The sequence below is a fragment of the Furipterus horrens genome, unplaced genomic scaffold, assembly GCF_987537825.1.
Source record: "Furipterus horrens unplaced genomic scaffold, mFurHor1.1.pri manual_scaffold_17, whole genome shotgun sequence".
Lineage (NCBI taxonomy): Eukaryota > Metazoa > Chordata > Mammalia > Chiroptera > Furipteridae > Furipterus > Furipterus horrens.
Genome location: NW_028327187.1, coordinates 75,046,781 through 75,073,215, shown reverse-complemented (window position 1 = coordinate 75,073,215; position 26,435 = coordinate 75,046,781). Strand labels below are relative to the sequence as shown.

At 41.7% G+C, this 26,435-nt stretch overlaps 1 protein-coding gene across 1 annotated transcript in view; it reads right to left on the bottom strand.

Annotated features, from left to right (window-relative positions):
* Nucleotides 1-25,567, bottom strand: part of TKTL1 (transketolase like 1) — a 30,692-nt gene extending 5,125 nt beyond the window's left edge. The window contains 9 exon segments of the mRNA XM_090264293.1: nt 1,667-1,750; nt 3,427-3,557; nt 5,525-5,681; nt 7,991-8,155; nt 18,835-19,028; nt 20,219-20,346; nt 20,425-20,616; nt 21,803-21,900; nt 25,484-25,567. Coding sequence (XP_090120419.1) covers nt 1,667-1,750; nt 3,427-3,557; nt 5,525-5,681; nt 7,991-8,155; nt 18,835-19,028; nt 20,219-20,346; nt 20,425-20,616; nt 21,803-21,900; nt 25,484-25,567 — 1,233 coding nt within the window.
* Nucleotides 25,568-26,435: the final 868 nt, after the last annotated feature.

Below are 26,435 nucleotides of genomic sequence, written 5' to 3'. Positions count from 1 at the left end.
GCATGAACTTGTACCCACTGAGGAGTCTGGAAAGGCACCATCTCTGGATGGGTTGGGCATCTCGCTAGGGTGAGCATGCAGACTGAACTCCACTAATGAACATGTTAACGGGGACCAGTTGGGAACATTTGCTACATGCTCTGAGCCAAGCACCTTGCATGCCCAAGTGCTCTGTAAGGTTTGTAGCATTATTGGGTCCATTCTGCAGCTGAGGAGAGCAAATCTCAGAGCAGGAGAAACTTGCCCATGGCTGAGACTAACAACCAGACCCATGTGATGTTAAATCCATGCTCTCAACCACTTTCTATTCTGCAAGCAAAGACAGGGGCCCTTGGTCTTTCTCAGTTTGGTTTCCTTCAAAGCTCCCCAACCAAAAGCATCCGGAATTAGTCTTTATTTCAGCCACCTGTATAGGTTTCTCTATAGCTTTAGAACCATTGCTGACAGTACAGATATTCAGGGCTTCTAAGCCACCCCATTCTCTGAGAATTTCCTAGCCTTTTCACACAAAAAAAACTTTTCCAAAACTCAGCGCTTGAGTTATTCCATACCATGCATATTATCTTACACATTTTAATGTTCTTTATTATTAGGAAATTTATTTTGTCAGGGCAGGGCAAATGAGGGGAGAAAAAGGCAGGAGAGGTATGAGAAAGCTCTGTAGACCATATGATTATCATTGAGACCCTCACACATTCCAGAGGCAAAAATATGGCCTTGCATTTAAATGTGAGAGTAAAGAACAATGGAACCTATAGTTAACACTGAAGGTGGATACTGCAGAGTTTTCATTGGGCCAGCTACCTAGTTGCAGGTCATAGACTGTTCCAGATATACCTGCTTTATTATAGCACTAAAGCCACTCACACCTGGACAGTCATTCTGACAACTAGCAACTATAAATTCTGGAGCAGCCTAGCATTTAGCAATCAAGTAGGATGTCACCTGTTAGTCCTTCAAGAATAGCTATTGGTCTTTCACATATTTAAGAAGAGTGTTAATGACTTTCTAAAAGGCTTATAAGATAAGAGTAGGGAATAAAACTTTCCTATGCAGTATGATCTCTTGCTACTTACTGTGAACCCTGAGCATGGCTCCCCTTCTCTTATCCTTATCTACAATACAGGGCTGCTCATAATCTGTGTTTTTAGGGCTTTTGTGAGAATGCAGGAGACAAAGTGCCCAGTTTGCTAGCCTTTATCAGAAGGCCTACAGGTGAGGCCGCATCCAATGTATAAAACCTATCTCAGGGCCACACAATGGCTGACAGCAAGATGGTTCGTGTTCTTTTGTTCCTGGCTTTGAATATGCCAAATCAGAACCTCACAGATCTATTATTCCTTTGAAATGGGTTCTATTATTTTGTTTGGGTTGAGGCTGTGGTAAGTTATAGGCAAGCAACTCAAGTGCCTTCAAGTTGTATTGCTTTATCTATAAAAATTCAACAAAGAGAGTATCCATTTGGAAAGGAGAAAAGTTCAATTCTGGCTGATATTGGCAGAATGTTCCTCCTGGAGGAAAAGCAGGCAAAGGTCACAACTTTAAAAAAAAAACTAGAATGAAGAAAGGATAAAGCCTTGATTGTGGGGATACCTAGTGCTAGCTTTAGAATAGCACTCTGCACATGAAATGATATGAGAGGACACTGGAGAACTTAAGGCCTTACCTTGGCTTGTCCAATCTTAAAACTTTCTTGTGGGGTGTAAATAATGTCAGTTTCTGGTTGGTTGGTCCGAATGTAGCACATCTCCTAGGATATAAACGAAAACCAGAACTACTACAAAGTCAAACTCAATTTCTAACTAATAAACCTTTTTAAAAAGGTGGAGAGAGGAGAACAGGACTGAACAGTTTTTTTTACTAAAACAAAACACACATTTTGGAGCAAGGGATAAGCATTTATAACTACTGGTAAACAAGTCAGGTATCATCTGGTTAGGTTACTACTGAGCCAGGCAAAAGCTTATGCAGGACCCTGGCAGATGCCCTCAGTGGCAAGATTTCCACGCTGTCACATTCACCAATTTAAAAAAGCTTTCTCAAATACATACCGACCTGTCCCCACAGAACATCAGTCTGGGGCAGCAGCACTGGCTCACGTTGAATAGAAAGGCCAAAACACAATGTTAAATAGTTAATTTTTCCCACAGTAGCTTGTAATGCTTCAACCTTACAAATACCTTAAACACTGAAATATAAGATGACTAAATATTTTCCCAGTGAGAAGATATAAATACATTTTCATCAACTTGAACACATGAACAGAAGTACTCAAATGTCTAAAGTATTTAATTTACATACTTATAAATCACAATTATAAACTAATATAACAACTTAGAAACATAACTTCTGTTCTTTCATTCCCATGTTATAAATTAATTCTATTCAGTGTTTTTATTGAGGTAAAATTTACCTCAGTGGAGCACTCCACAAATTCTAACAAAGGTATACACTACATAACCATCATGAGTCCAGATTGCATTCATCTACCCAGAAAGTTCCCTTGTGCCTCTGTCCTATTACTCTGTCCACCCAAGCAGTCATCTCTGTTATGATTTGTCACCACAGCTTTGTTCTGCCTGTTTTGAACTTCCTAGAAATGGAATCCTCCAGCACAAATGAGATCACTCTGTGTATGCACAGGCATAAAGCAATTTCCAGGATATAGTGTATAGAACAATACATACAGTGTGAGCCCACATAGGTTTTAAAAAAAAGTCAAAGAAACATGTCTTTAACACATTGCATGTGCTTAGAATGGAACTTAAACAATCCACCCCAACTGTGCCCAGATGTGGGTGCAGAGCTGGGTGGTGAGGAGAGTCTGGTGACAGACAGTTGCAGTGACTGGAAAGGTAAAGACTATATCTTGATGCCCCTGAAGCTGGATTCCAGGCAGGAATTAGGTTGTATTCATCTGATGCCCTTGTGTGAGACTTCAGGAAGGGTAAGTGGGGCAGAAACTATACTCTTCTCTTTTCCACTGTTTATGAGGGACCCTGGGGTTTGTCTGTAGTGGAGTCCCACCAGTCACTCTCCAGCTTTCTAGATGTGACAAGGTGGTGGCATGGGGTGTATCCAGGGCCAGCACGTGATAGCTCACTGCTAAAGCCAACTCCTTCAGCCTTGCCAAAATCTCCCTGCCTCAGAGCCCCAGACTCCCTCTTCTGGCTGAGCCCTGCCCAATCCGGGCCCATCAGGTGGTGTTCAGCATCCCTCTGCAATTATTTGTCTTGGAATGTGTTGTTTTATGGGCTTAAATCACCTTTATTGGGTAATGGTTCTATTTTTAAAAGGAATCCTACAACCAAATAATCTATAATGAATATCAATTACCTTTGTGCTGAGAAAAAATAGGAAAAATCCAATTATCAGTACCAAACCTCAGAAGCATTTTCTGTCTGAACCAGTGTCCCCAAAAAATACCTTGGCATTGGCCGCCAGGAACACAGCATGCTCTGTTGAAACTGCGTCGCTTGGATAGAAAATGGTGCAATTGGGAATGGCTCGGAACATTGCCACATCCTCCAGGGCCATCTGGGAGGGGCCACCTTCACCTGAGAAAACAAAGCCACAGCCCAACAAAAACATGAGCAAGACCAAGAAGCTAGGACCCTGTCCTCTGCTGGATAAGCAATAGCTCTTATTGCCACGAGGTGAGGGTGCGGGGCACAACTGTAACAGAGCCCTGTCAAACTGTCCAATTCTTTTAAAAAAGATTTTACTTATTTTTAAAGAGGGGAAGGGAAGGAGAGATGGAGAGAAACATTGATATGTGAGAGAAACATCAGCTGGTTGCCTCTCACACACCCCCAACTGGAGACCTGGCCTGCAACCCAGGCATGTGCCCCTGGCTGGGAATCAAACCAGTGACCTTTTGGTTTACAGGCTGGTGCTCAATCCACTGAGCCACACAAGCCAGGGCTAAAACTGTCCAATTTTTATGTCAATATAATGCCTTATAATGAGCTGCCACACATCTATCTCCCTTGAGACATCACTGTGATACTCCAGGTTCAGTTAGTTTGCCTTCCAGATCATCAAAAGAGTGGTCTCTTTTTGGCCTTGACCCTTGCCAACCTCTGCCACTTGGTTACTGCTACTGCTAAGGTGATTTGATGCTCTTCTCCTTGAGAACAGGTGGCCAAGTCGGCCCATTAAGTCTCTGTCCCTTTCCCCTTCTTATGAGGGTCTTCTCAGGCTCTATCCTCCCTTCTCCACTCTTCTGAAATCTTCTCCATCAAGAGATGGGGGTTTTTAGATTGAAGTGGTCTTATTCATTTGTTAAGACCTTCAAGGTAGCTGAGCATTAATGTACTTTAGGGGTACCCTTGGGGTGCTGCTGTAACTAACAGGACTTTAGGGTGTATTTATTTGGCCAGAAACTGTGAGAAGAGAAAGCCCAATGTATACCAGGGTAGCCTCCCTCTTCTAGCTAGGAAGGACACTGTCACTGTGCACACTGCCTTGCCTGGGATAACTATCTAACCTCAGAACCCCTAGCTCCCCTGGGTTGGACCTAGAGCCACTTCTCAACTTAACTGACTCATTTTGGAATTTTCACTCTACCAAGCCTCAGGCAAAGACCCCCCAAAACCCAGGCCCTCTTCCCAGGCCAGCCTTGAAATGCTGTTGGCTCTCCTCTCTTCTCACTCTGCTCTATCCCCCTGTGTCTGGCCCATCCAGAGACTTCTTAGTCTCGTTCTCCCAGGGAGTCCCAGAGATGACTCCTAAATGTGCACTTCTAGCCCTCCCTTCCCCTCCCCTCCAGCATTCTAGCAGCAAATGTAAGCTGTCACATCTACCTACGGGTCCTGCCCCACCACAGGTCCATCAGGCATCTCCACCTTTCCCAAGTCCTCATATCTGTCACTCAGGACCCTGACTCCTTGGTATTTCCCAGGCAATTTTGGACTCCTCCATCTATCAGAATGTGACTTCTTTCTTCAGACTTTTTCAGATTCATCCTTATTTTCTATCTTCTGCTAATGCACACTGTACTTCAACCCTCTTCTTGGCTTCCCCAGTTCCTGTAGTTTCCATATAGCTTGTCCTGCCAGGTTAGTGCCTCAAGAGTAATGTCTTCTTCAGCCTCGCTCCCCAGCATCAGGATTCTCAAAGCTTCCCATTCCATCCCACCAGGCTGCTCCACCCAGGTGAAGCCCTGGCAGGCTGTGCTCCTCACTTCCCTGTGTTCATGATCACACCAAGAGCAGAAAGGGATTCTGTAATGCTGGGATGGCCCTATTCATACCCAGTATGTGGCTTGACATGTAAGAAGAACTCAGAACAGATTATTATTTCTCAATGACTGCAAGAGTAGACACTTTACCATAATATCAAGAGATTCAGTCAAAAGCTACCCAGAGCATTTAGAACTTCTAAACACAATATGCTTTTTTAAAAAGTAGTTACAAATAATTAAACATTATGAAAGCCTACATACATTGGCAATTCAACTGTTTAGATACTAATCTTTTTCTGTAAAGTAGGCTATCAAGATGATGGCACTGAGAACTCATACCAACAGATATCCCGCAGTGGGACCCAATAATGTTGATGTTGCTTTGAAAGATGGATCCCGTCCGGATCTGATCAAATGCTCGGGTCAAAAAGGCAGCGAAGGTGCTAACAAAAGCAATGGTCCGACCACGGATGGTGCATCCCACTGCCACGTTCACCTGTAACACCAATATAGTAAATCAGAACACCCCTGGACATGGCCCCCATCACCCCTAACTTCCCCCCTTTCCCCTTACCCAGTGTAGAGAGCATGGTTCCCAGGATAATATCCCTGCTCTGCATACCTCCCTGCCTCACCCCACCCCAAGCACATACCAAGGGAAACCTCAAACCTGGCAAGTCCAGTGTCCCCTGAACACTGCCAGAAATCAGAGGAATTGACTTGGCTCCTCAAATCCAAGAAGGAAACGCTTGAGACACTTATGACCACCCCTTAGTCCTCATGGGTCTCCTTCCCGTTCTCTTCCCAAACTTTCTGCACACCTTTCTCCCTGCCCCTTCAACGTGGTGTCCTCGCCTCACACCTCCTGGGGGGAATGAGAAGAGAACATTGGAGGTTCTCCCATTTGCCCCAACTGGCCTCTCCAACTGTGCTCCTAGGAGACATGTGGCCCTGCATCTACCTAAGGTCCATTCACCATGCTGACTCTCCTCCTCCTCTCCCTTTCTCAAGGGTATCTCTGACTGTGCAATTACCCCTCCCCCTCATGTATTCAATCAATTTTTCCCTTTCTCTTGGGTTCACTCATCATTTGAGTATATGCTGCTATTTTTCATCTTCACTCTCCCACCTCCACCTTGTTCTTCCCCTCCAGAGACTGTCCTTCATCTACCCTCTGCCTGGCTTCCTTTGATTAGCCGGTCATACCTGAGGGACCTTGAAGGCGCCAAACACAAGAGTTCACCTGATCTGTTTGCATTGCATTTGACCTCTCAGTAGCATTCCACAAGACAACCTCCCCCTCCAGTGGATGCTGCTGCTCCTGCCCCTGCTGGATCTGGTGGATGGTGCACACCTCTTTACCAAGGTCAATGGACGGAGTCCTGGGGTTCGGTCATACCCTTCCTCATTTGCCCCCTCCACTGGGAACTTGCATAAGGTTATGGCCTGCAATCTCCATATGATCTGACCCTTGGTGACCTATCTAAACCAACTGCCTTCTGTAATCACCATGCTTCTTTAAATGTCACCTCTTCCAAGAGGCTGTCCCTGATTGGTGATAGTCACACTCTTACTAGCTGTTGCTTCACCTTGGCACTGGATACTACCTGCTGTCTTCTTTACTAGTTTCCTTCCAACTCTAAGAACACATCAGTAGGCAAAGAGTATATGATTGGTGACTGAAATGATCATCAATAAGTTGGGGAGAAAGCTTTCTGATAGGAGGCTTAATTCAGAAGGTTATGGATTGTATTTTTTCCATTCAAGCTGGAACTAGCTTAATGAGACTCACAGAAAAAATGTACACATTCTTACAGTTGTGATGACCTACTTTAATGAACAGGGGTCTTAAATTCCAACACTGACAGGGCCCAGGAAGCACCGTGAGTGAATGAGCAGGCTGGTGAAGGCTTAGGGGACATGTCCCATCTAAATGACTCTAGTTGACTGAGGGAATGCCATCCCAGTGTTGCCCAATTTTCCCACTCTCCAAGAGAATCCAGAAATTCATATTCTATATAAAATCTGATTTTTAAAAGCTGGCAACTAATTTTAAAAATTTTCAAATATCAGTTGTTCTAAATAAAATACCTCTCTGGTGGTCATGTGAAACCCGCTGGCCCATAGTTTTCTGGCCAGTGCTGTTTTTGGCCTCTAAAATGTGAAGATAGATGTACACTGTCCTCTGCCTTGGCACAGAGCTTTAGAAGTCAAGGTGTTCACTGGAATTAACTCCTTTCTTTCTTGGAGAAGTGGGGTGGTGTGGACACGTAAAGGAGACTCCCTGCCTTAATATCACTCCAGGGAGAGATGAAGCACCGATAAACAGAACAGCTTTATCCAAGACCACAGCTCTTTTGGCATTCTTGAGGCTGTCATTAGCATAGCATTTGAGTATCTAGAGTATATTAGGTCCTGCACTACAGTGAAGAGAGAGAAATCACAGTCATTTGTAACCCTCTGTGTGATTGTAGAATTGCTTGGTTGTGAGCTGGGCAGAAAGAGCAAGGCCTCCTAGAGCTGCTAGAGAGCTCAGGATACTTTGGGCCTGGAGCCCTGGTGTCAAATGGTTGCAGCCTACCAGGACAGTGCTGGGCTTTCTACCACGCTCCTCCTAGCAGTTCTGGAAGCCATCCCTTAGACTCTGCCCAGCTACTCTCTGTTTCCCTGGAGACATTTTTTTCTCCAGTGCCTTTGCTTTTATAAATGAAAAGAAAAACTACACGGTGGGCTGCACTTCCTGTGTCCAGTGGGCCACTGTTAATCAATGAGAAGACTCAAGAAGGATGCTTACAGTACACATACCATGTTCTGCTCAGCAATAAAACATTCAATGAAGCGCTCAGGGTGTTCCTTCTTGAACATCTCAGAGAAGGTAGAATTCTTGGTGTCACCATCCAGTACAATGACTCTATCATTTACGTGGCCCAGCTTAGCCAGAGCCAAACCGCATGCTTTCCGAGTAGCTTCCTAGAAGAGTCAAACAGTGGAGTTTCTTATAATGTATTTAGAAGGAAGGTGAAATTTTGTAGAATTACATATTGTCATCTATCTAAATGAAGAAAGAAAATTTATGATTCACCAATAATCTCTTTAGGGGTCATAAAAATGAACTGCTAGCCAATCTTGAATCCATATTTCGCTCACTTGTATCAATTTCTCAAAAATAAATTCATTCCTCTGTAACATTTGCAAAGTTGACTTAAAAATTTCAATTTTCCAAAATGTAAATGTCTCTATAACTTTTCATCTATCAAACTGATAATACTCACTGCAGAAATTAAAATATAGAACTTCAGAATCTTGATACCAATAATAAAGAATTCCATTAGAATATGTCTGAGATTGGAATGAAGTTATTAATTTAAGGGAGAACTGATATCTTTACATTATTTCTATTAAAACAAGGTTTGGCATTTCCTCGAAATGTTAAACATAGAATTACCATGTGACCTAGCAATTCTACTCCTATGTATATACTCAAGAGAAAACTGCATCTATGTAAGACTTGTATACAGATATTCACAACAGCATGATTCACAACAGCATGATTCACAATAGCCAAAAAGTAGAAACAATCCAAATATCCATCAATAGATGACTGGATAAACAAAAATATATGGTATATCCATAAAATGAAGAACTGCACATGCCACAACATGGATGAACCTTCAGAACACTGTGCTAAGTGAAATAAGCCAGACACAAAAATTCACATATTATGATTCCATTTATACAAAATGTCTGAAATAGGCAAATCCGAAGAGACATAAAGTAGATTAATGGTTACTAGGGGCTGGGTGGGAATGCAGAGTGATTGCTAATGGGTAAGGGATTACATTTTGGGGTGATAGAAATGCTGTAAAATTGAGAATGGTGATTCTGTCAATATGCTAAAAACCACTGAATTGTACACTATAAATGGGTAGATTATATAGTGGGTTATATCTCAATAAACCTGTGATAAAAAAGAAAAAAAACAAGGTTTGCCTGTTTCTTTGTCATTCATCCACTCAAAAAACATTTTTAAAAATTGGCAATTCATGTAGACAGCAGAGAATTCAAATTATAAAAGATGTTGAGTGATAATCATTTTTAGTTTTTTAAAGTTTTTATTGCCATTATTAAAGGGATAACCTCTCCATTTTGTTAATATAAGAAAATAATCCTTACATATTAATTTTGGTACAAGCTATCTTACTGAGCTTTTCTTATTTCTAACCATTTCTGGTTGATTCTTTTCAGTGTTCCAGACACACAACTCTATCACTTGCAAATGATGCTAGGCCTGCCTCCTTGTCAGGACTGAGTCTTTTATTCTGTTATTTAACTGCATTGGCTAGCACTTCCAGAGTGGAGCTGCCAGGTTAACAAGATGTTTTTTGCCATTAGCTATGAAGAGGACTCCAGGTCTAAAATATCTAGATTGAGAATCAAATTGAAGTATTTCACCAGTCCTACTTTGTTTTATAAGAGGTCCAAAAAAAAGAAACAGGAATGAATAAATTTTATTAAATTCTTTTGTTTCCCATGCATCAAAATAATTCCCCCTTCCCTAATATTGATGAATCACCTTAATTACTAATTTGCATATACTTTTTAATATACTAATGAAGTTGAGATTAGTGACTTTTATTTAGAATTTTTACATTAATAGTCATAAATAAGGTTGGTCTGTATAGTTTTTCCTTTGGTTTAGCTTTGTCATGTTTTGGCTTCACAAATGAATTGGAATGATGAGTTTGTCTTTTGTCATATTTGAGAAGGTTTGAAATAGCTTAGGACTACTCATTCCTTTGAGGTTAAAAATAAGTCACTCTTGTAACTTGGTGAGCTGAATGCCAATTTTAGAAGTGTAACTCTTGAGACAGTTTTCTCAATTTTTCCTATGGTGGTTGATCTACCTAAGTGTTTTATATCTTTTTAAGTCAATTTTAGTATTTTATGAATTCAATTTTTTACACGTTTTCATGTCAATTGCCATAGAGTTGTAATTTTCTAATTTTCACAATGTTTTCTGCATCTATGGTTACCTCCTCTAATGACTAATTTTATACATTTATGTTATCTTGAAGTAGACCTAGCTAATGACTTCTCTGCTGTATTAGTAACTCAGAGAGCCAACTCTTAGATTTGTCTATTAATGCAACTTGTTTTTTAATTCATTAATTTTTTATGAACTGGCCTACTTCCTTAATTTTTCATAATTTTCATAATTCATAAAATATACATCTTTTAAAAAAATGAAAAGTTCCCATAATTCCACCTTCCAGAAAACAACTTAAATTTGGCATTGTATCTTCAAATAAACATTTCAATGCCTGTTAGTAATATATGCTACACCCTTTCAAGATTTTCTATACAATAGAAAACTGCTTTGCAACTTTAAAAAACTTTAATAATAATTTGAGTGAGCTCTCAGCTTTTTGCTAGGATGTTTCCAATTTTATCATATAACCAATGATGCAATCAACATTAATTTTAATAGACACATCTGCACACTTGCACAGATGTTTCTGTAGGAAAAATTCTTGAGAGTTTGAAGGTTGTGGATAGTTCAAAGTGTTAATACATATTGACAAAGTATCCTTTGTTAGTATGTGCTTTTTCCTTATTAACTTTTTCTGCTTTTTCATCTGTTTTCTTTAGTCAATTCATTTTTAAAAATAATTTGTTTATTTTTAGAGAGAGGGGAAAGGAGAAAGAGAGGGAGAGAAACATCACTGTGTGGTTGTCTCTCACTTGCAACCCCAACTGGGGGCCTGATGTGCAACCTAGACATGTGCCCTGACTGGGAATCCTACCAGTGACACTTGGCTCACAGGCTGATGCTCAATCCACTGAGCCACAGCAGCCAGGGCTAGTCAATTCATTTTTAACCCGTATTACCAGGCCAAGAAAACATAAGCGACACTCAGAAAGTCCCCAAATAAATAAGGAAAATAAATAAAGGTCAGAAAATATTTTCTTCCTCCCGGGTCCGTCACCTTGTTTCCTTAAATCCTGAAGACTCAGCCCTGGCTGCTGTGGCTCAGTGGATTGAGTGTTGGCCTGCGAGCCAAGTGTCACTGGTTTGATTCCCAGTCAGGGCACATTACTAGGTTGCATGTCAGGTCCCCAGTTGGGGGCGCGAGTGAGAAGCAATCACACAGAGATGTTTCTCTCCCTTTCTTTCTCCTTTCCCCTCGCTCTAAAAATAAGTAAACAAATAAATAACTTATTTTTAAAAAATCCTGAAGACTCCACCTATTTTGGGTCTGCTGTAATATACCAGAAGACAGGATATAAAAATGATAAAAAATGAAAAAATTTTGTATTCATGGTTTCGTGCCTAATTTGTTTTATTTTCTGAATAATTGGTCTTTGATGGATTGCCCTGCTTCCTTGTGTGACCCAGGGAGTAAGTTCAAAATACCAGCCCAGCCAGGCCCCCATCCTTAAGGTAGACAGAGAATTGTTTCATGTACAGTAGACTGCCAAACCACAAACTGAATTTAGGAAGCAAGCAAAAGCTATACAGCACTGGGTGCTAATAAGTAGCAAATGACTGATTTTAAAAAATTCATATGTAAATTAATTTTGAAATCAAACACTAAATATCAGAGATAGTAAAAGAGAAGGTAAACTCATCTTTATTGCTCATAACCTTTATTTTTTCTTTTATTTTTTGGTTTTTCAATTACAGTTGTCCCATTTTTCCCCCATTGCTCCCCCCTACCCAGCCCATCCCTTCTCCCACAATCATATCCCTCCCCGTTGTCCATGTCCATGAGTCATTTATACATGTTCCTTGACTAGACCCTTCCCTTATCCCCCTTCTCTCCCTCCCCTCTCCCCACTATTGACTACTATTCTACTCTTTGTCCTATTCAGTTCGTTTGTTTGTGTTGTTCTTTAGTTTCCTGTATTAGGTGATATCATATGGTATTTTGCTTTCTTTGCCTGGCTTATTTCGCTAAGCATAATTCTCTCTAGTTCGATCCATGTTGTCTCAAATAGCAAGAGTTCCTTCTTTCTTTCTGCTACATAGTATTCCATTGTGTAAATGTACCACAGTTTTTTGATCCACTCATCTACAGATGGGCACTTAGGCTGTTTCCAGCACTTAGCTATTGTAAACAGGGCTGCTATGAACATAGGGGTGCATAAGTTTTTTTGAATTAGGGTTTTAGGATATTTTGGTATAATCCTAGCAGTGGAATTGCTGGTTCAAAAGGCAGTTCCATTTTTAGTTTTTTGAGGTAATTCCATACTGTTTTCCATAGTGGCTGAACCTGTCTGCATTCCCACCAACAGTGCAGTAGGGTTCCTGTTTCTCCACAGCCTCACCAGCACTTGTTTGTTGATTTGTTGATGATGGCCATTCTGACAGGTGTAAGGTGGTATCTCATTGTGGTTTTTATTTGCATATCTCTGATGGCCAATGATGTTGAGCATTTTTTCATGTTTCTATGGACCTTCTGTATGTCCTCTTCGGAGAAGTGTTTGTTCAGGTCCTTTGCCCATTTTTTAATTGGGTTGTTTGTTTTCTTGATGTTGAGTCTTATAAGCTCTTTATATATTTTGGAGATCAGTCCCCTGTCTGTGATGTCATTGGCAAATATGTTTTCCCATATGGTTGGTTTCCTTTCCATCTTGCTGATGTTTTCTTTTGCTGAGCAGAAACTCTTTAGTTTGATGTAGTCCCATTTGTTTATTTTTTCCTTTATTTCTTTTGCCTTAAGAGATGTATCCGTGAAGATATTGTTACGTGGGATATCTGAAATTTTCCTGCCTATGTTTTCCTCTAGGACTTTTATGGTGTCACGGCTTACATTTAAGTCATTGATCCATCTTGAGTTTATTCTTGTGTGTGGTGTAAGTTGGTGGTCTAGTTTCATTTTTTTGCATGTCCCTGTCCAGTTCTCCCAGCACCGTTTGTTAAAGAGGCTCTTCTCACTCCATTTTATGTTCCTTCCTCCTTTATCAAATATTAGTTGACCATAAAGGCCTGGGTTTATTTCTGGGCTCTCTATTCTGTTCCACTGATCTATATGTCTCTTCTTATGCCAGTACCAGACTGTTTTGATCACAGTGGCTTTGTAGTATTGTTTGATGTCTGGTATTGTGATTCCTCCTGCTGTGTTCTTCTGTTTCAAGATTGCTTTTGCTATTCGGGGTCTTTTTTGGTTCCATACGAATTTTTGGAGGATTTGTTCTAGGTCAGTGAAATATGTCATTGGTATTTTAATAGGGATTGCATTGAATCTGTAAATTGCTTTGGGTAGTATGGCCATTTTGATGATGCTGATTCTTGCTATCCAAGAACATGGTATTTGCTACCATTTATTTGTATCTTCCTTAATTTCTTTCTTCAATGTTGGGTAATTTTCAGTGTACAGGTCTTTTATTTCTTTGGTTAAGTTTATTCCTAGGTACTTTATTTTTCTTGTTGCTATAGTAAATGTTATTTTCTTTTTCGTCTCTGCCTCCGATATTTTATTGTTGGTGTACAGAAATGCCTTATATTTCTGTATATTTATTTTGTACCCTGCTATTTTGCCAAATTCACTTATTATATCTAGTAGTCTTTTAGTGGAGTTTATAGGATTTTCTAGGTATACTATCATGTCATCTGCATATAGTGATAGTTTTATTTCTTCTTTCCCAATTTGGATGCCTTTTATTTCTTTTTCTTGTCTGATTGCTGTGGCTAGGACTTCCAACACTATGTTGAATAGAAGTGGAGAGAGTGGACAGCCTTGTCTACTTCCTGATTTCAGGGGGAATGCTTTCAGTTTTTGTCCATTGAGTATGAGGCTGGCTTCAAGCTTCTCATATATAGCCTTAATGATGTTAAGGTATGCTCCCTCTATTCCCATTTTGCTGAGTGTTTTCATCATAAATGGGTGTTGTACTTTATCAAATGCTTTTTCTGCATCTATTGATATGATCATGTGATTTTTGTCTTTCATTTTGTTTAGGTGATGTATTATATTTATTGATTTGCTAATATTAAACCATACTTGCATCCCTGGGATGAATCCCACTTGATTGTGGTGTATGATCTTTTTGATGTATTGCTGGATCCTGTTTGCCAATATTTTATTGAGGATTTCAGCGTCTAAGTTTATCAGTGATATTGCCCTGTAGTTTTCTTTCTTTGTTGTGTCTTGACCTGGTTTTGGGATTAGGGTAATACTGGCTTCATAGAAAGAGTTTGGGATTTTTCCCTCTCCTTGAATTTTTTGGAATAGTTTGAGGAGGGTAGGAGTTAGTTCTTCCCTAAATGTTTTGTAAAATTTGCCTGTGCAGCCATCCGGTCCAGGGCTTTTGTGTGCAGGGAGATTTTTGACTACTGTTTCAATTTCCTTCTTTGTTATTGGTCTGTTGAGACTTTCTACTTCTTCTTGAAGGTTATATGTTCCTAGAAATTTGTCCATTTCTTCTAGGTTGTCAAATTTCTTGCCATACAGTTGTTTGTAGTAATTTCTTACAATTGTTTGTATTTCTGTGGTATCAGTCGTGATTTCTCCTCTTTCCTTTCTGTTTTTGTTTATTTGGGTCTTCTCTCTTTTTTTCTTGATGAGCCTGGCTTGTCGATTTTGTTTATTTTTTTCGAAGAACCAGCTCCTAGTTTTGTTGATTTTTTGGATTGTTTAGTCTGTCATTTAATTCTGCTCTGATCTTGATGATTTCCTTCCTTCTTTTTGCCCTAGGCTTTGTTTGTTGTTGTTCTAGTTCTTGTAGCTTTAGGATTAGATTTTTTATTTAGATTCTTCTATCCTTTTCAGATATGCCTGTATTGCTATGAACTTTCCTCTTAGGACTGCTTTTGCTGTGTCCCATAGGTTTTAGGCTGTTGTGTGTTCATTGTCATTAATTTCTAGAAATTTCTTGACTTCTTCTTTGATGTCATTGTTAAATCATTCATTGTTTAATAGCATGTTATTCATTCTCCATGAGTTTGGGTGTCTTTGATTTTTTTCTCTGAGGTTGATTTCTAGTTTCAAGGCATTGTGGTCTGAAAAGATACTTGATATGATTTCAATTTTCTTGAATTTGTTGAGGCTTGTTTTGTGTCCTATCATGTGGTCTATCTTTGAAAATGTCCCATGTGCATTTGAAAAGAATGTATATTTTGCTTCTTTGGGGTGAAAATTTCTATATATATCAGTTAAGTCCATGTGGTTTATTGTGTTGTTCAATGCCTGTATATCCTTGGTGTTTCTTTGCTTCAATGATCTGTCTATTGTTGATAATGGAGTGTTGAAGTCCCCTGCTATGAGTGTATTGTTGTTAATATCCTTGTGGTCTTCTAGTATTTTCTTTTATGTATTTGGGTGCTCCTATATTGGGTGCATATATGTTTATCAGTGTTATATCTTCTTGATGGATTGTTCTTTTAAGTATTATGAAATGTCCTTCTTTGTCTCTTTTTATTGCCCTTGCTTTGAAATCCGTTTTGTCTGATATGAGGACTGCTACCCCGGCTTTTTTTTTTCCGGTCCGTTTGCTTGGAATACTTTTTTATATCCCTTTACTTTCAGTCTATGTAAATCTTTTATTTTGAGGTGTGTTTCTTGTAGACAGCAAATACGTGGGTCCTGTTTTCTTATCCATTCCGTTACCCTATGTCTTTTAATGGGAGCATTTAATCCATTTACATCTAAGGTTATTACTGACATGTATTTATTCATTTCCCTTTGTACCTCTGTTCCTTTACTCTTTTTTCCTCTTCCTTTTTCTTAGAACATTCCCTTTAGCATCTCTTGCAATGCTGGTTTGGTGGAGATGTATTCTTTTAGTCTTCCTTTGTCTGAGAAACTCCTTATTTCACCTTCTATTTTGAATGGAGCGCCTTGCTGGGTAGAGTATTCTTGGTTGTAGGCCTTTGTTTTTCATTGCTTGAAATATTTTTGACCATTCCCTTCTGGCTTGTAGTGTTTCTGTTGAGAAATCGGTCGATAGCCTTATTGGAGCACCCTTGTATGTTATTTGCTGTTTTTCTCTTGCTGCTTTTAGGATTCTCTCTTTGTCTTGGAATGTTGCCATTTGAACTATGGTGTGCCTTGAAGTGGGTTTTTTTGGGTTCCTCTTTATTGGAACTCTCTGTGCTTCCTGGACTTGCATAACTTTTTGTCTCATCAGGTTGGGAAAATTTTCTGTCACTATTTCTCCTATCAGTTTATCTATTCCTTGTTCTTCTGATCCCTGTTTAATTCCAATGTCTCTGATATTGTTCTTCCTTATGCTATCCTGTAATTCCCTTACCTCTTCTTCATACTTTTTCAATCTTTTTTCATTTTGCTGTATCGTCTGAGAATTTTTTCTACATTATCTTCTAACTCACTAATCCGATCCTCTGCTTTGTTTAGTCTGCTTTTGACTGATTCTACTGTGTTTTTCAGTTGAGAGATTGCATTCTTCATTTCTTCCTGGTTCTTGTTGATAGTTTCTATGTCTTTTTTTATGCTGCTGTAGTTCTCTGCAAGTTCCTTGTAATTTTCTTGGAGCTGTTGGTCACTTCCTTGGAGGTTGTCATAGTTGTCTTTAAGGTTGTCGAGTATATTGAGCTTCTTCACCACCATTGTTTTGAATTCCATGTCTGACATTTGGGCTATGTCTATTCCATCTACCTCTCTTTCTGGGGATTCCTCTTTTCTTTTCATTGAGAGGTTGTTTCTGTGTCTTACCATGTTGGATTCTTCTTGTTTATGTTTGTTTTTTGGGTTTGTCTGCTTTGACTTCCCACCTTTGTGGTATGAGATTCTTTATGGGAGATCTGGGGGTTTCAGTGGTGCAGTCTCTTTGATCTCCTGAGCCTGATGTTCCTGGGGTACCCTTTATGTTGTTTGTTTATGTTGTCTGGTTATATTTCAGATGCTCTTTGTTACGATCTTCCTTCTTTGTCTTGAGTTCTTTTGTGGAGATGCTGTCAAAAACATAAACACACAGCCCAGGCAGGAGACCCGCACCCTCAAAAATATCCCCCACCCTCTATCCTGCTATTGTCAGCCAATGAGCCAGTATTAATATAAATGTAGAGAGATTAGAGCTTTTATACTATAGGAAGAATAGATAAGAGTTGTTTTTAGGAAGGAAAAATATTATTTTTGAAGAAGGGGATAATAGATTAATAATAGTTGAGACTGTGCAAGACAGTAGGTAATATTTTCATTGTATGTTAATAACTATAGAAGAAAAAAAGGGAAAAGTGCAGAATATAGTAGGAAAGTGGAATTATATAGTATTGGATTTATATAGTAGTTATATTCTATTTATTTAGAGTGAAAGGGAGGCTAAACTAGACCCACAAACAAATAAACAACAATTAAAGAGGAAGGATGAGAAGGAGAGATTGTATGAAACAAATTAGAGATATAGTTGTGTTTTTTTCCCCCTTCCTCTCTTCCCTCTTTCCCTTCCCCTTTCAGGAAGAAAAAAAAAAAGGAATGTTTTTACTTAGTTCAGCCTTTGTGTGTCGTCTTCTTTTTCTGCGTCCACAGCTGGTCTAATGTGGCGGGTCAGAGGTTCCTATTCCTTGCAGCAGTGGTGTGCGCTCCGTGGCCAGCACGGTGCATTCCTTTGGTGCCCGTTGGAGCCAGCTGAGGTGCCCCTGTGCACAAGGCTCCCGAGAGCCCACCTCAGGCCTGCCAAGCCGCTCTCCGGGAGTTGGTCTCTTGCCTCTTAGGGCAGGACCCCGGACACTTGTGCTCAGTAGAAGTGAATGTCTGTGAGTCGCTGCTGCCCGTTGTTCCCACACCGCAGCCACCCACCGTTCCTGCGCCCGCCTGGGCAGGCACGAGCAGAGCCTTAGCAAGTGCTCTGCGCTCCGGCCTGGTGCCCACTGCAGCTGGCCAGGGGCGACTGTGCACAGTCTTCTGCATGTCCAGTGGGCCCTCCCTGCACCCGTTGGGGCACTGATCTTATGTCTGTTGGGGTGTGTCCAAGGGGCACCTGGACGCGCGGCCCTGTGCATCTGGGCCAGTGAATGAGGGCACTTCCGTATGCGTGCCCGCGAGACCCAGGGGAGGGTTGTGGAGTGGGCAAGCAAGCGCACTTCTGCGACTGCGCTCCTCAAGAATGTCCTATCACCCCCAAACTTTCCCCCCCTCTCTGCAGTTCACAAGAGAAAAATACAAAGGAAAAATTACATTTTCACTTGCACAGCAGCACGCTGTCTCCAGTCTTCCAGCGTCAATGCCACCTGGTCGAGTCCCGTCTCTGCCAGTGGGCAGAGATCCACTTTCCTCCTGACTCCCCTCTGGGGAAGCCTGTGGTCGCCAAAAAGCCTTTGTGTACTTCCAGCCGCAGCTCGGGCAGCCGCCCCAGTCAGGAATCCCGTTTCGTCCCTTTTTCTTCCACTATCCTCACTAAACAGGTTGCTCCCAGATGGTTTTTCTCTAATCCAGCAGTGCCAAGGCTTGACTCCTGCCAGTGTCCATCTGCTCACTGAGATGTTTTGTCTGCAATTAGTCCAAAGTGCAGACGGGTCTCAGGAGCCTGAGAGCGCAGCCTCCCCTCACTCCTCCGCCTCTTCCCCACCTTCTACTGCTCATAACCTTTAGATGTCACAACATCTAATAATTGGTTCATCCATGGAGATCAGAGTCAAGGAGGAACCCTGTGGATTTAAGAAAAAAAAGAATACAAAGCAGTTTTCTTACCTTATCACCAACTTTGTAAGCAGGTGGAGAGGTCATCTCTATGTCCGTAATGTTGACTTCAGGTGAGTCTTCAACAGGTGGTTTTGGTTTAAGATGTCTATTGGTCTCTATCTGGCTCTCAATTAGTTTGATAATTGCATCTGCTTGTTCTGCTGGCATTGGCTTTCCATGCCAACTTTCTTTATCATCAATGTCTGCAAACGGAGGAATAAAAGACATTCATTCCATAAATATTTCATGAACACCTGTTAGATCATCCGAAAGACATCCTGATGGAAAAGATGTCAGCCAAGAACTCACAGGAGTACAAATCTGGCATAGCCTGAGATGGTACTGCACTCAAGAGAACAGCTTGGACAAAGGTCCAGAGGCTCTTGAAGGGGCCACTGGTCCATATGCTGGTAAATGGAGGGGAGAGTGAAGGAAATGAGACTGGAGAGATAGGCAGGGCACATCATGGAGGATCCCATGGGTATAAGGAGTTTTGAGATTTGTCCAAAGCAAGATGAGAAACCACTGAAGGGTTGTAGTGGGGTAGGTGAATGATCAGATCTGTGTTGTAGAAAGACCACCACAGTAGCCCTGTGAGGACTGGCTTGTGGAGGCAGCAGTTAGGGAAAGATGGCAGGGCCCTGGGTAGGAGAGAGAGAGAGGACTGAACAGACTTGAGATATACTTCAGGGGCATAAATCAGAATTGATAGTGGACTTGGTATATGTGTATGGGGCATATAAGGGAGAGGCAGAGGCAAGGACAATACCCAGGTTTCTGCCAGAAACAAATCAGTCAAGCAGTCATTTTCTGAACTGGGGATACCAGAGCAAGACTGTATTTTTGGGAGGAGTCATAGAACAGTTTTATTCTAAAATTTCTGTATTAAAACATACTGGGAATCACACCCTTTGCAACTATCTATACTCAAGATGAACAAATTCAGGTGGCAGCTCTGAAATCTTTCAAAACCCTGTCCTTCCCCAGGCCCTCAATTCCACAGCTACCTTTCCTGGAGGTACCACTTAAATAGTTGTCTGTGTTTTCCCTGATACTTTGGGCACAGACAAGCATGCGTATGCATGTGTGTGTTCAGCCTTATTTATGTATCTGCTCATGCACATAGCAGTACCTTCTCACTCTGCACTCCCATGGAGAGTGTTCCCTGCCAGTCCTTTAACTGATAGGACTATCCTCCTACCCACTCCCTTGCTAGGGATCTGGCCTTCCCCTCCCACCCTAAGCAGACACTCTATCTATAGAAGTCAAGGAGCAGCATAGTCACTGTATACTAAGTCAGTTGTCTGCCTGGTTAGCCTGAGTCTTCTGCCTTGTCTTCTGTGTAGACAGATGTTTTTTAATAACCCCAAGCAGAAAACAAACACTTGCTTACTTAGAATGCCCCGGCCCCTGAAGGTCTTGGCAATTACAGCAGTGGGCTTGTTCTTCACTTGAGTTGCCTGCCAGAATACCTCACACAGCATCTCAACATCACGGCCATCCACCACGTAAGTATTCCACCTGTCAACCAAGGAGAAGGCCAGGTTACAAGGTGGAGGAGGGAGGGGGCAGAAAGAGGTGACATAAAACAGGAGTTACCCAAAGGCTTCGCAGCGCTTCTGATAGATTTCTAAGCAGTTTTCAATGGGCAAGACGCCACTGTGGCCAAGGCGGTTCACGTCGAAGATGGCTACGAGATTATCCAGATTGTAGTGGGAGCTGAAGGCTAAAGCCTCCCAGAGGGAGCCTTCCCAAGACTCGCCATCTCTCAAGAGGCAGAACACCCGGTAGCTGGAGCAAGTCAAAAGAAGTTTAGGACCCTGCTCAGGTCTCTTCAGGGCCACTCAAGCAAATATATTTCATGGACAGAAACAAAGGAACAGACTGAGGCAGCTGCTTAAGATCAAGTTCCTAAGACTATTTTCCTTGTTCACCCTGCCCACACTCAACATCTGAGGAAACAACTTTGAAAGCTTAGACCTCATGAATGGACTTCACCTTTGGCTGGTTTTCTCATTCTAGCTGTAAAGGCTATCTCTAGGTTCTTCTGCCATTTCTCTGAGCTCAACAAACAAGAGGTGATGGGAAGAAAACTTCCTTAAACACCCAAGCATTTACATATAGTTTCTTGGTAAGCTCCATTTTAACACTGCCACCTACTTCTGATCTTACAGATTTACTTACAATAATCACAACAATCAAAACGTTCTACCTCAGGAGCATATGTTCGGTTGAAAATGGTAAATTCCTCCACAGCAAAAACACGAAACATTTCTATCAATAAAATGTAACCCAGACTCCACAAAAATGCTATGTTTTAAAAACTGATTAACTGCAGGATAGGGACTAATAGGAGCAATAATGAGATGAGAAATGTTACAGACTTATGGGAAGTAGAGCAGGGCAACTGCCTGAGCAATGGAGGAAGCATGAAGTGCCTCCAGAGGGGCCACCTTGGCTGGAACCAGGGACTGATCGGCTCTGGACTAAGGATGTGAAGGAGTCACAGAAGTAGAACTGCACACTTCCATAGCCAACCCTGCCCCCGCACCCAAGCCACCTGCCTCTGCCTTGCTCCCATTTCAGCAGCAGCTGGGCACATGCCTGTCTTCAAAACGGTGGAACCACTCCAGAAAAAGAAACCTTTGACTATTAATATTTAGGGGTCCCCAAGGCAAAGGCAAATGTGCCATCTGTTTACTCTCTAGTAGAGCTCCTGAGACATGAAATACAGAAGATGACTTTCTTAGGAAAGACTAGAGTCCTAATAAACTGGTGCCCATACTGCAGGCAGCACTTAGAACCCAACCTGAGATTCTAGAAGTTTCCAGAAATATGATTTCTATACTGCTTGAACACTTGGTAACCTGAACTTTCCAAATAATCACTGTCTTTCCAAACTAATAAGCCACAAATAAAGCTAAAGTGCTGGAGGTGGTACGGGGACAGTCAAGTGGTTTCTGGGTATGCAACTTACCTGGCCTTGTCAAAGTACTTGCCAGTATATGCCATCCCGCATGCAGCCCCCAATCCTTGTCCGAGCCATCGGACTGCCATATCAACAAATGCCAGTTTCTGTAAGAGGAGGTATTTTGATACCTAGGTACATCTGCAGGACACAGGTATCAGGAAGTTGAATATCAGGCCACCTTCTGGCACTGAGCACAGGCTACTCCTCAGAATAGCCCCTCCCACCCTGTGGGATGACTTCCTCTTCACTACACCTACATGCACCCTAAGTCACAGATGACAAAGATAGGGAAGCCGTAGGTAATTAACACAACGTAGCAAGGGTGACTGGAACTTTGGGAACATAGAGGGAGACTTTTCCTTTACATGGCAGACTCAACAGAGTTCAAGGGCAAAGCAGAACACCTAAGCATGAATTTTGCCATTTCACAAGGCCTTTTATCCAGTCACGCACAAAACAAATGCTCAATCTTTTTCGAGAATATGGTTTCATAAAACACACTGAACTGATTTATCCTGCCACTGCCACCATCTCAGCCTGGCTACAGAATTCTCTCTCCTCCATCGCTGCAGTGGCCTCCTGGCTCCTCCATAGCCATTCTCAACACAACTGTCAAGGGGAGCCTGTTAAAACCTAAGCCTGCGTATTACTCTGACAAAAACCAACCAAGGTCTTGCCATCTTGTGCCAAGTAGAGCCCAAGTTCTTGCACTGACCTGTTCACTCTGGCCCCCCCTCACTTCCTACTCTCCCTCACACCACTCCAAGTGCCCTGGCCTTGCTGCCCCTTGAACATACTACACACTGGACACATGGCTGCCTGAAGGTCTTAGCACTTGCAGCTCCCTCTTCCCCAAGTGCTCAGTGCTCATGCCTAAATAAGTGTACAGCTCACTCCTTCACCCCTTCCAAAATTCTGCTTGAATGGCAGCATCAAGGCCTTCTTGGGCCATGTCTTTCAACCAGTGCCCCTTCCCCTCCACTTCCATTGGATCCAGGATCCTCAACCCCATTTGACACGCTAGCTACCTATTATGTTTGTTTCTTGCCTGCTCCCTTTTTTGTTTAAAGATTCCATTTACTTATTTTTTAAGAGGGGAAGGGAAGGGAGGAAGAAAAAGATGGAGAGAAGCATCAATGTGTGGTTGCCTCTTGCCTGCCCTGAACTGGGGACCTGGCCTGCAACCCAGGCATGTGCCCTGACTGGGAATCGAACCAGCAACCCTTTGGTTTGCAGGCCAGCACTCAATCCACTGAGCCACACCAGCTAGGGTTCTCCTCCATTCAAATGTCAGCTCCAATCTAGCAGAGGTTGGTGTGTGTTGTCACCACCATGGAAGGGTACTTGTTAGTCTCAGGTCCCTCTCCCTTCCTGCTCCACCCTACTACTAGCTTTCTCTACATGCTCTGTAATCCCATAGACTTCCTCTCTGTTTTGCATCTCTATCACCACAGAACTGTCCCACTGAAGTCTCTCCTGATGTCATCTTTTCCCACATGGCTCCTATCTTACTCCTGTAACAAGTTCTGGCTCCCAGTTGCTTTGCATGCCCTTGGACTCAACCTGAGGTCTGCCCTTAGACCAACCCTGTTTCTCCCTGACTTTAAAACAGAGACAAGTGAAACTACCTCCTCGAAGTTTTAGTTTGTGGGTATGATGGAGGTGAGAACCCTCCTTGGGGAGTAGGAGGCTGTAGGATTGATTGAGAAGATTGGCAGGGCAACAGCACAATGCTGGCATGGCAGAAGTGCCACCACATGGGTTCCTTTCTCTTCTCCAAGAACCCTTATGCTGTGGAGGGAGACACAGTTGAGGGGGACCAAGAACTAAAATAAAGATGCATACAAGGTGCTATGGACACCCAGAAAAAAAAGACTTCTCTTCCATGTTCTCATCTTTGTTCCAGCATAAAGTGCACACTGAGGAACAAGTTTACAGAAAAGCCTTTCGGTTACTTTCCAAACCTGCTTGGCTGGAGAAAACAAAAGAGTTGATAAAAACAAAGGCCTGGGTGTATGATGGGGGCATTGTAAGCCCCCCTCCCAAGCCTTCAGCACCCAAGGGCTCTAAGGGAATCCAAACACACTGCCAGGCTTTAGCAGTTAAGACACATTCTAGGAGTACTGATCGTGAAGACCGTGGTTCCTCTGCCTATAGTGGAGTCCATTTACTCCATTCCAAGCCAAAGTCAAAATGGATTACACTTCTGTGTATTCTCTCCTTTCTTCCAATTTTATCTTCTGATTAAATCTTATGAATACAAATTCTGGCAACTGAACAGTGCCCAGGCTGCTACTGCATGTCAGAAAGCCTCTTTATCCCTCTAAGGCCAATGATTCTCATTATTTGATAGGATAGCAGCAGATATGGGATAGTCTAGGCACCTTTTCTTTTTCTAACTAGAGATCTGAACATTCATACTGTGTTTATACACCTATATTTATTTGATTTTTATTGTAAAGGAAATTCAAGCTTATAGGCAATTTTTGAGACCAGTATAATCATGTCTCATACATACTCTCTTCACCTAGATTTACCAACTATTACTAATGGACCACTTTTGCTTCATTTCCATCTTCCTATGCACGCTCACACATTTAATTCGCCATTTGCCAAACCTCATTAAAGATTATGTTTCAGACACTAAGACAGAGTTATAACTATAACCCCAGATACTTCAGCCAAGCCTGTATTCTGACTTTGTTTTTAAACTACTTCTGCTGTCCAGATCTGGGGTTTCTGTTTATATATGGTGCTCTATCAGTTAAATTTTAAATGATTTGCTCAGGGTGCAGCAAACTTTCAGATAGCATCAAAGAGCTATACATTCTTACTAGATTCACCTTGCTTTTAATATTACTTTTCTTTCCCATCCCCAATGTAATGAGGTACCTGACCTAGCACTATAGCTAGTCTAATGAGAAAGTCCTCCCCGACTAGAGTCAAGTCAGATCTACAGAGAAATGGAAGAGAAAACTAACTGACGGGTAAGATTTCCCTTCAAATCCAACTCAGTTTTCCTTGAGCTCAGAAAGGTTGGATTTGCTAAAGTTGCCCAGCTCTATCCAGGTGACAGAAGATGGGAGCAGCATGATCCTTCCAAGGGGGGCTGCTTTAGTGCTAGGTGGTATGAGAGGACACCATCAAAGGAAAGGAAGGGTGGCCAGTCATCACAAATCATCCCTCCTACCACTCACTCCTCACTAGAATACCTTCTATGGTCTGAATGTTTGTGCCCCTCCTTCCCACACCACAATCCCTATGTTGAAAACTTAATGCCCAAGGTGACAGTATTAGGAGGTGGGGTTCTCTGGGTGGTGATTAGGTCATGAGAGCAGAACCTTCAAAAATGGGATTAGTGTCCTCATAAAAGAGGCCCTTTATGTGAGGATACAATTAGGAGTCTTGTGATCAGGTAGAGGGCCCTCACCAGAACATGACCATGCTGGTGCCTTGATTTTTGACTTTCAGCCTCCAAAACTGTGAAAAATAAATTTCTATTGTTTATAAACCACTCAGTCTTTGGTATTTCACTATAGCAACCCAAATGGACTAAGATATAAGGCAAAGAAAGAAGAACCAACAAAATAAACAGAGCCCATTTCAGGCCTTGTAGTCACATGGTGGCTTTAAAAATGAGTTTAAGGCAAGCAACTGAGTAGGCCCTAGGCTCCCATGCTTGCTTACCTTGCAGAGGATGAATCGGTCATTGTTTGGGTTCACTGGCTCATTCTGTTTGTATCTCATGACGTGGAAGAACAGCACAGACATGATCTCAGTAGCACTGCTGCATGATGTCAGGTGGCTGAAAGACAGACATGGCACAGGTCATTTCTGACAGGTGGCCCCCCAGAGACATGGTGCACAGAGAAACTTTTCAGCACATTGTCTCCTCAGACCAGCAGCAGTCAGTACTCCCAGCCCTGGAAGAATCCAATCAAGAGAAGGAGATGCAGGGCCACTGCCCCACAAACTCATAGCTTTTAAGAATGCTTTAAGGCCCAGTAACCTCACAACTTTTCCTCCTGTGGAGAGCAAGACCTCCAAGACCAGTTCCCTTCTATCAATGGAGCACCTGTGTATTTGGGACAAGTTTACCTGGTGACTCCATAAGCACTTGAACATTCTTTACTTGTTTAAATTCATCTGTGATATTAGTTAGAAATGCCACGAAGAAGAAATAAATCCATGCACATATGGTCAACTAACATTTGACAAGGGAACCAAGAACTCAATGGAGACAGGACAGTCTCTTCAATACATGGTGCTGGGAAAATTGGATATTCACATGTAAAAATAACGACACTACACCCCTATATTACAACACTCACAGAAATTAACTTGAAATGGATTAAGAGTTAAATATAGGACCAGAAACCATTAAACTCCTAGGAGAAAACACAGAATTAGGCTCTTTGACATGGGCCTTGGTAAGGAGTTTTCGGATATGACACCTAAATTTAATTAACAAAATAAAAAATAAACAAGTGAAATTACACCAAGCTAAAAAGCTTATGCATAAGAAAGGAAACCATCAACAAAATGAAAAAGACAACCTATCATATGGAAAAAAAATTGCAAACCACATATCTGATAAGGGGTTAATATTCAGAATATATAAAGAACTCATAACTCAATA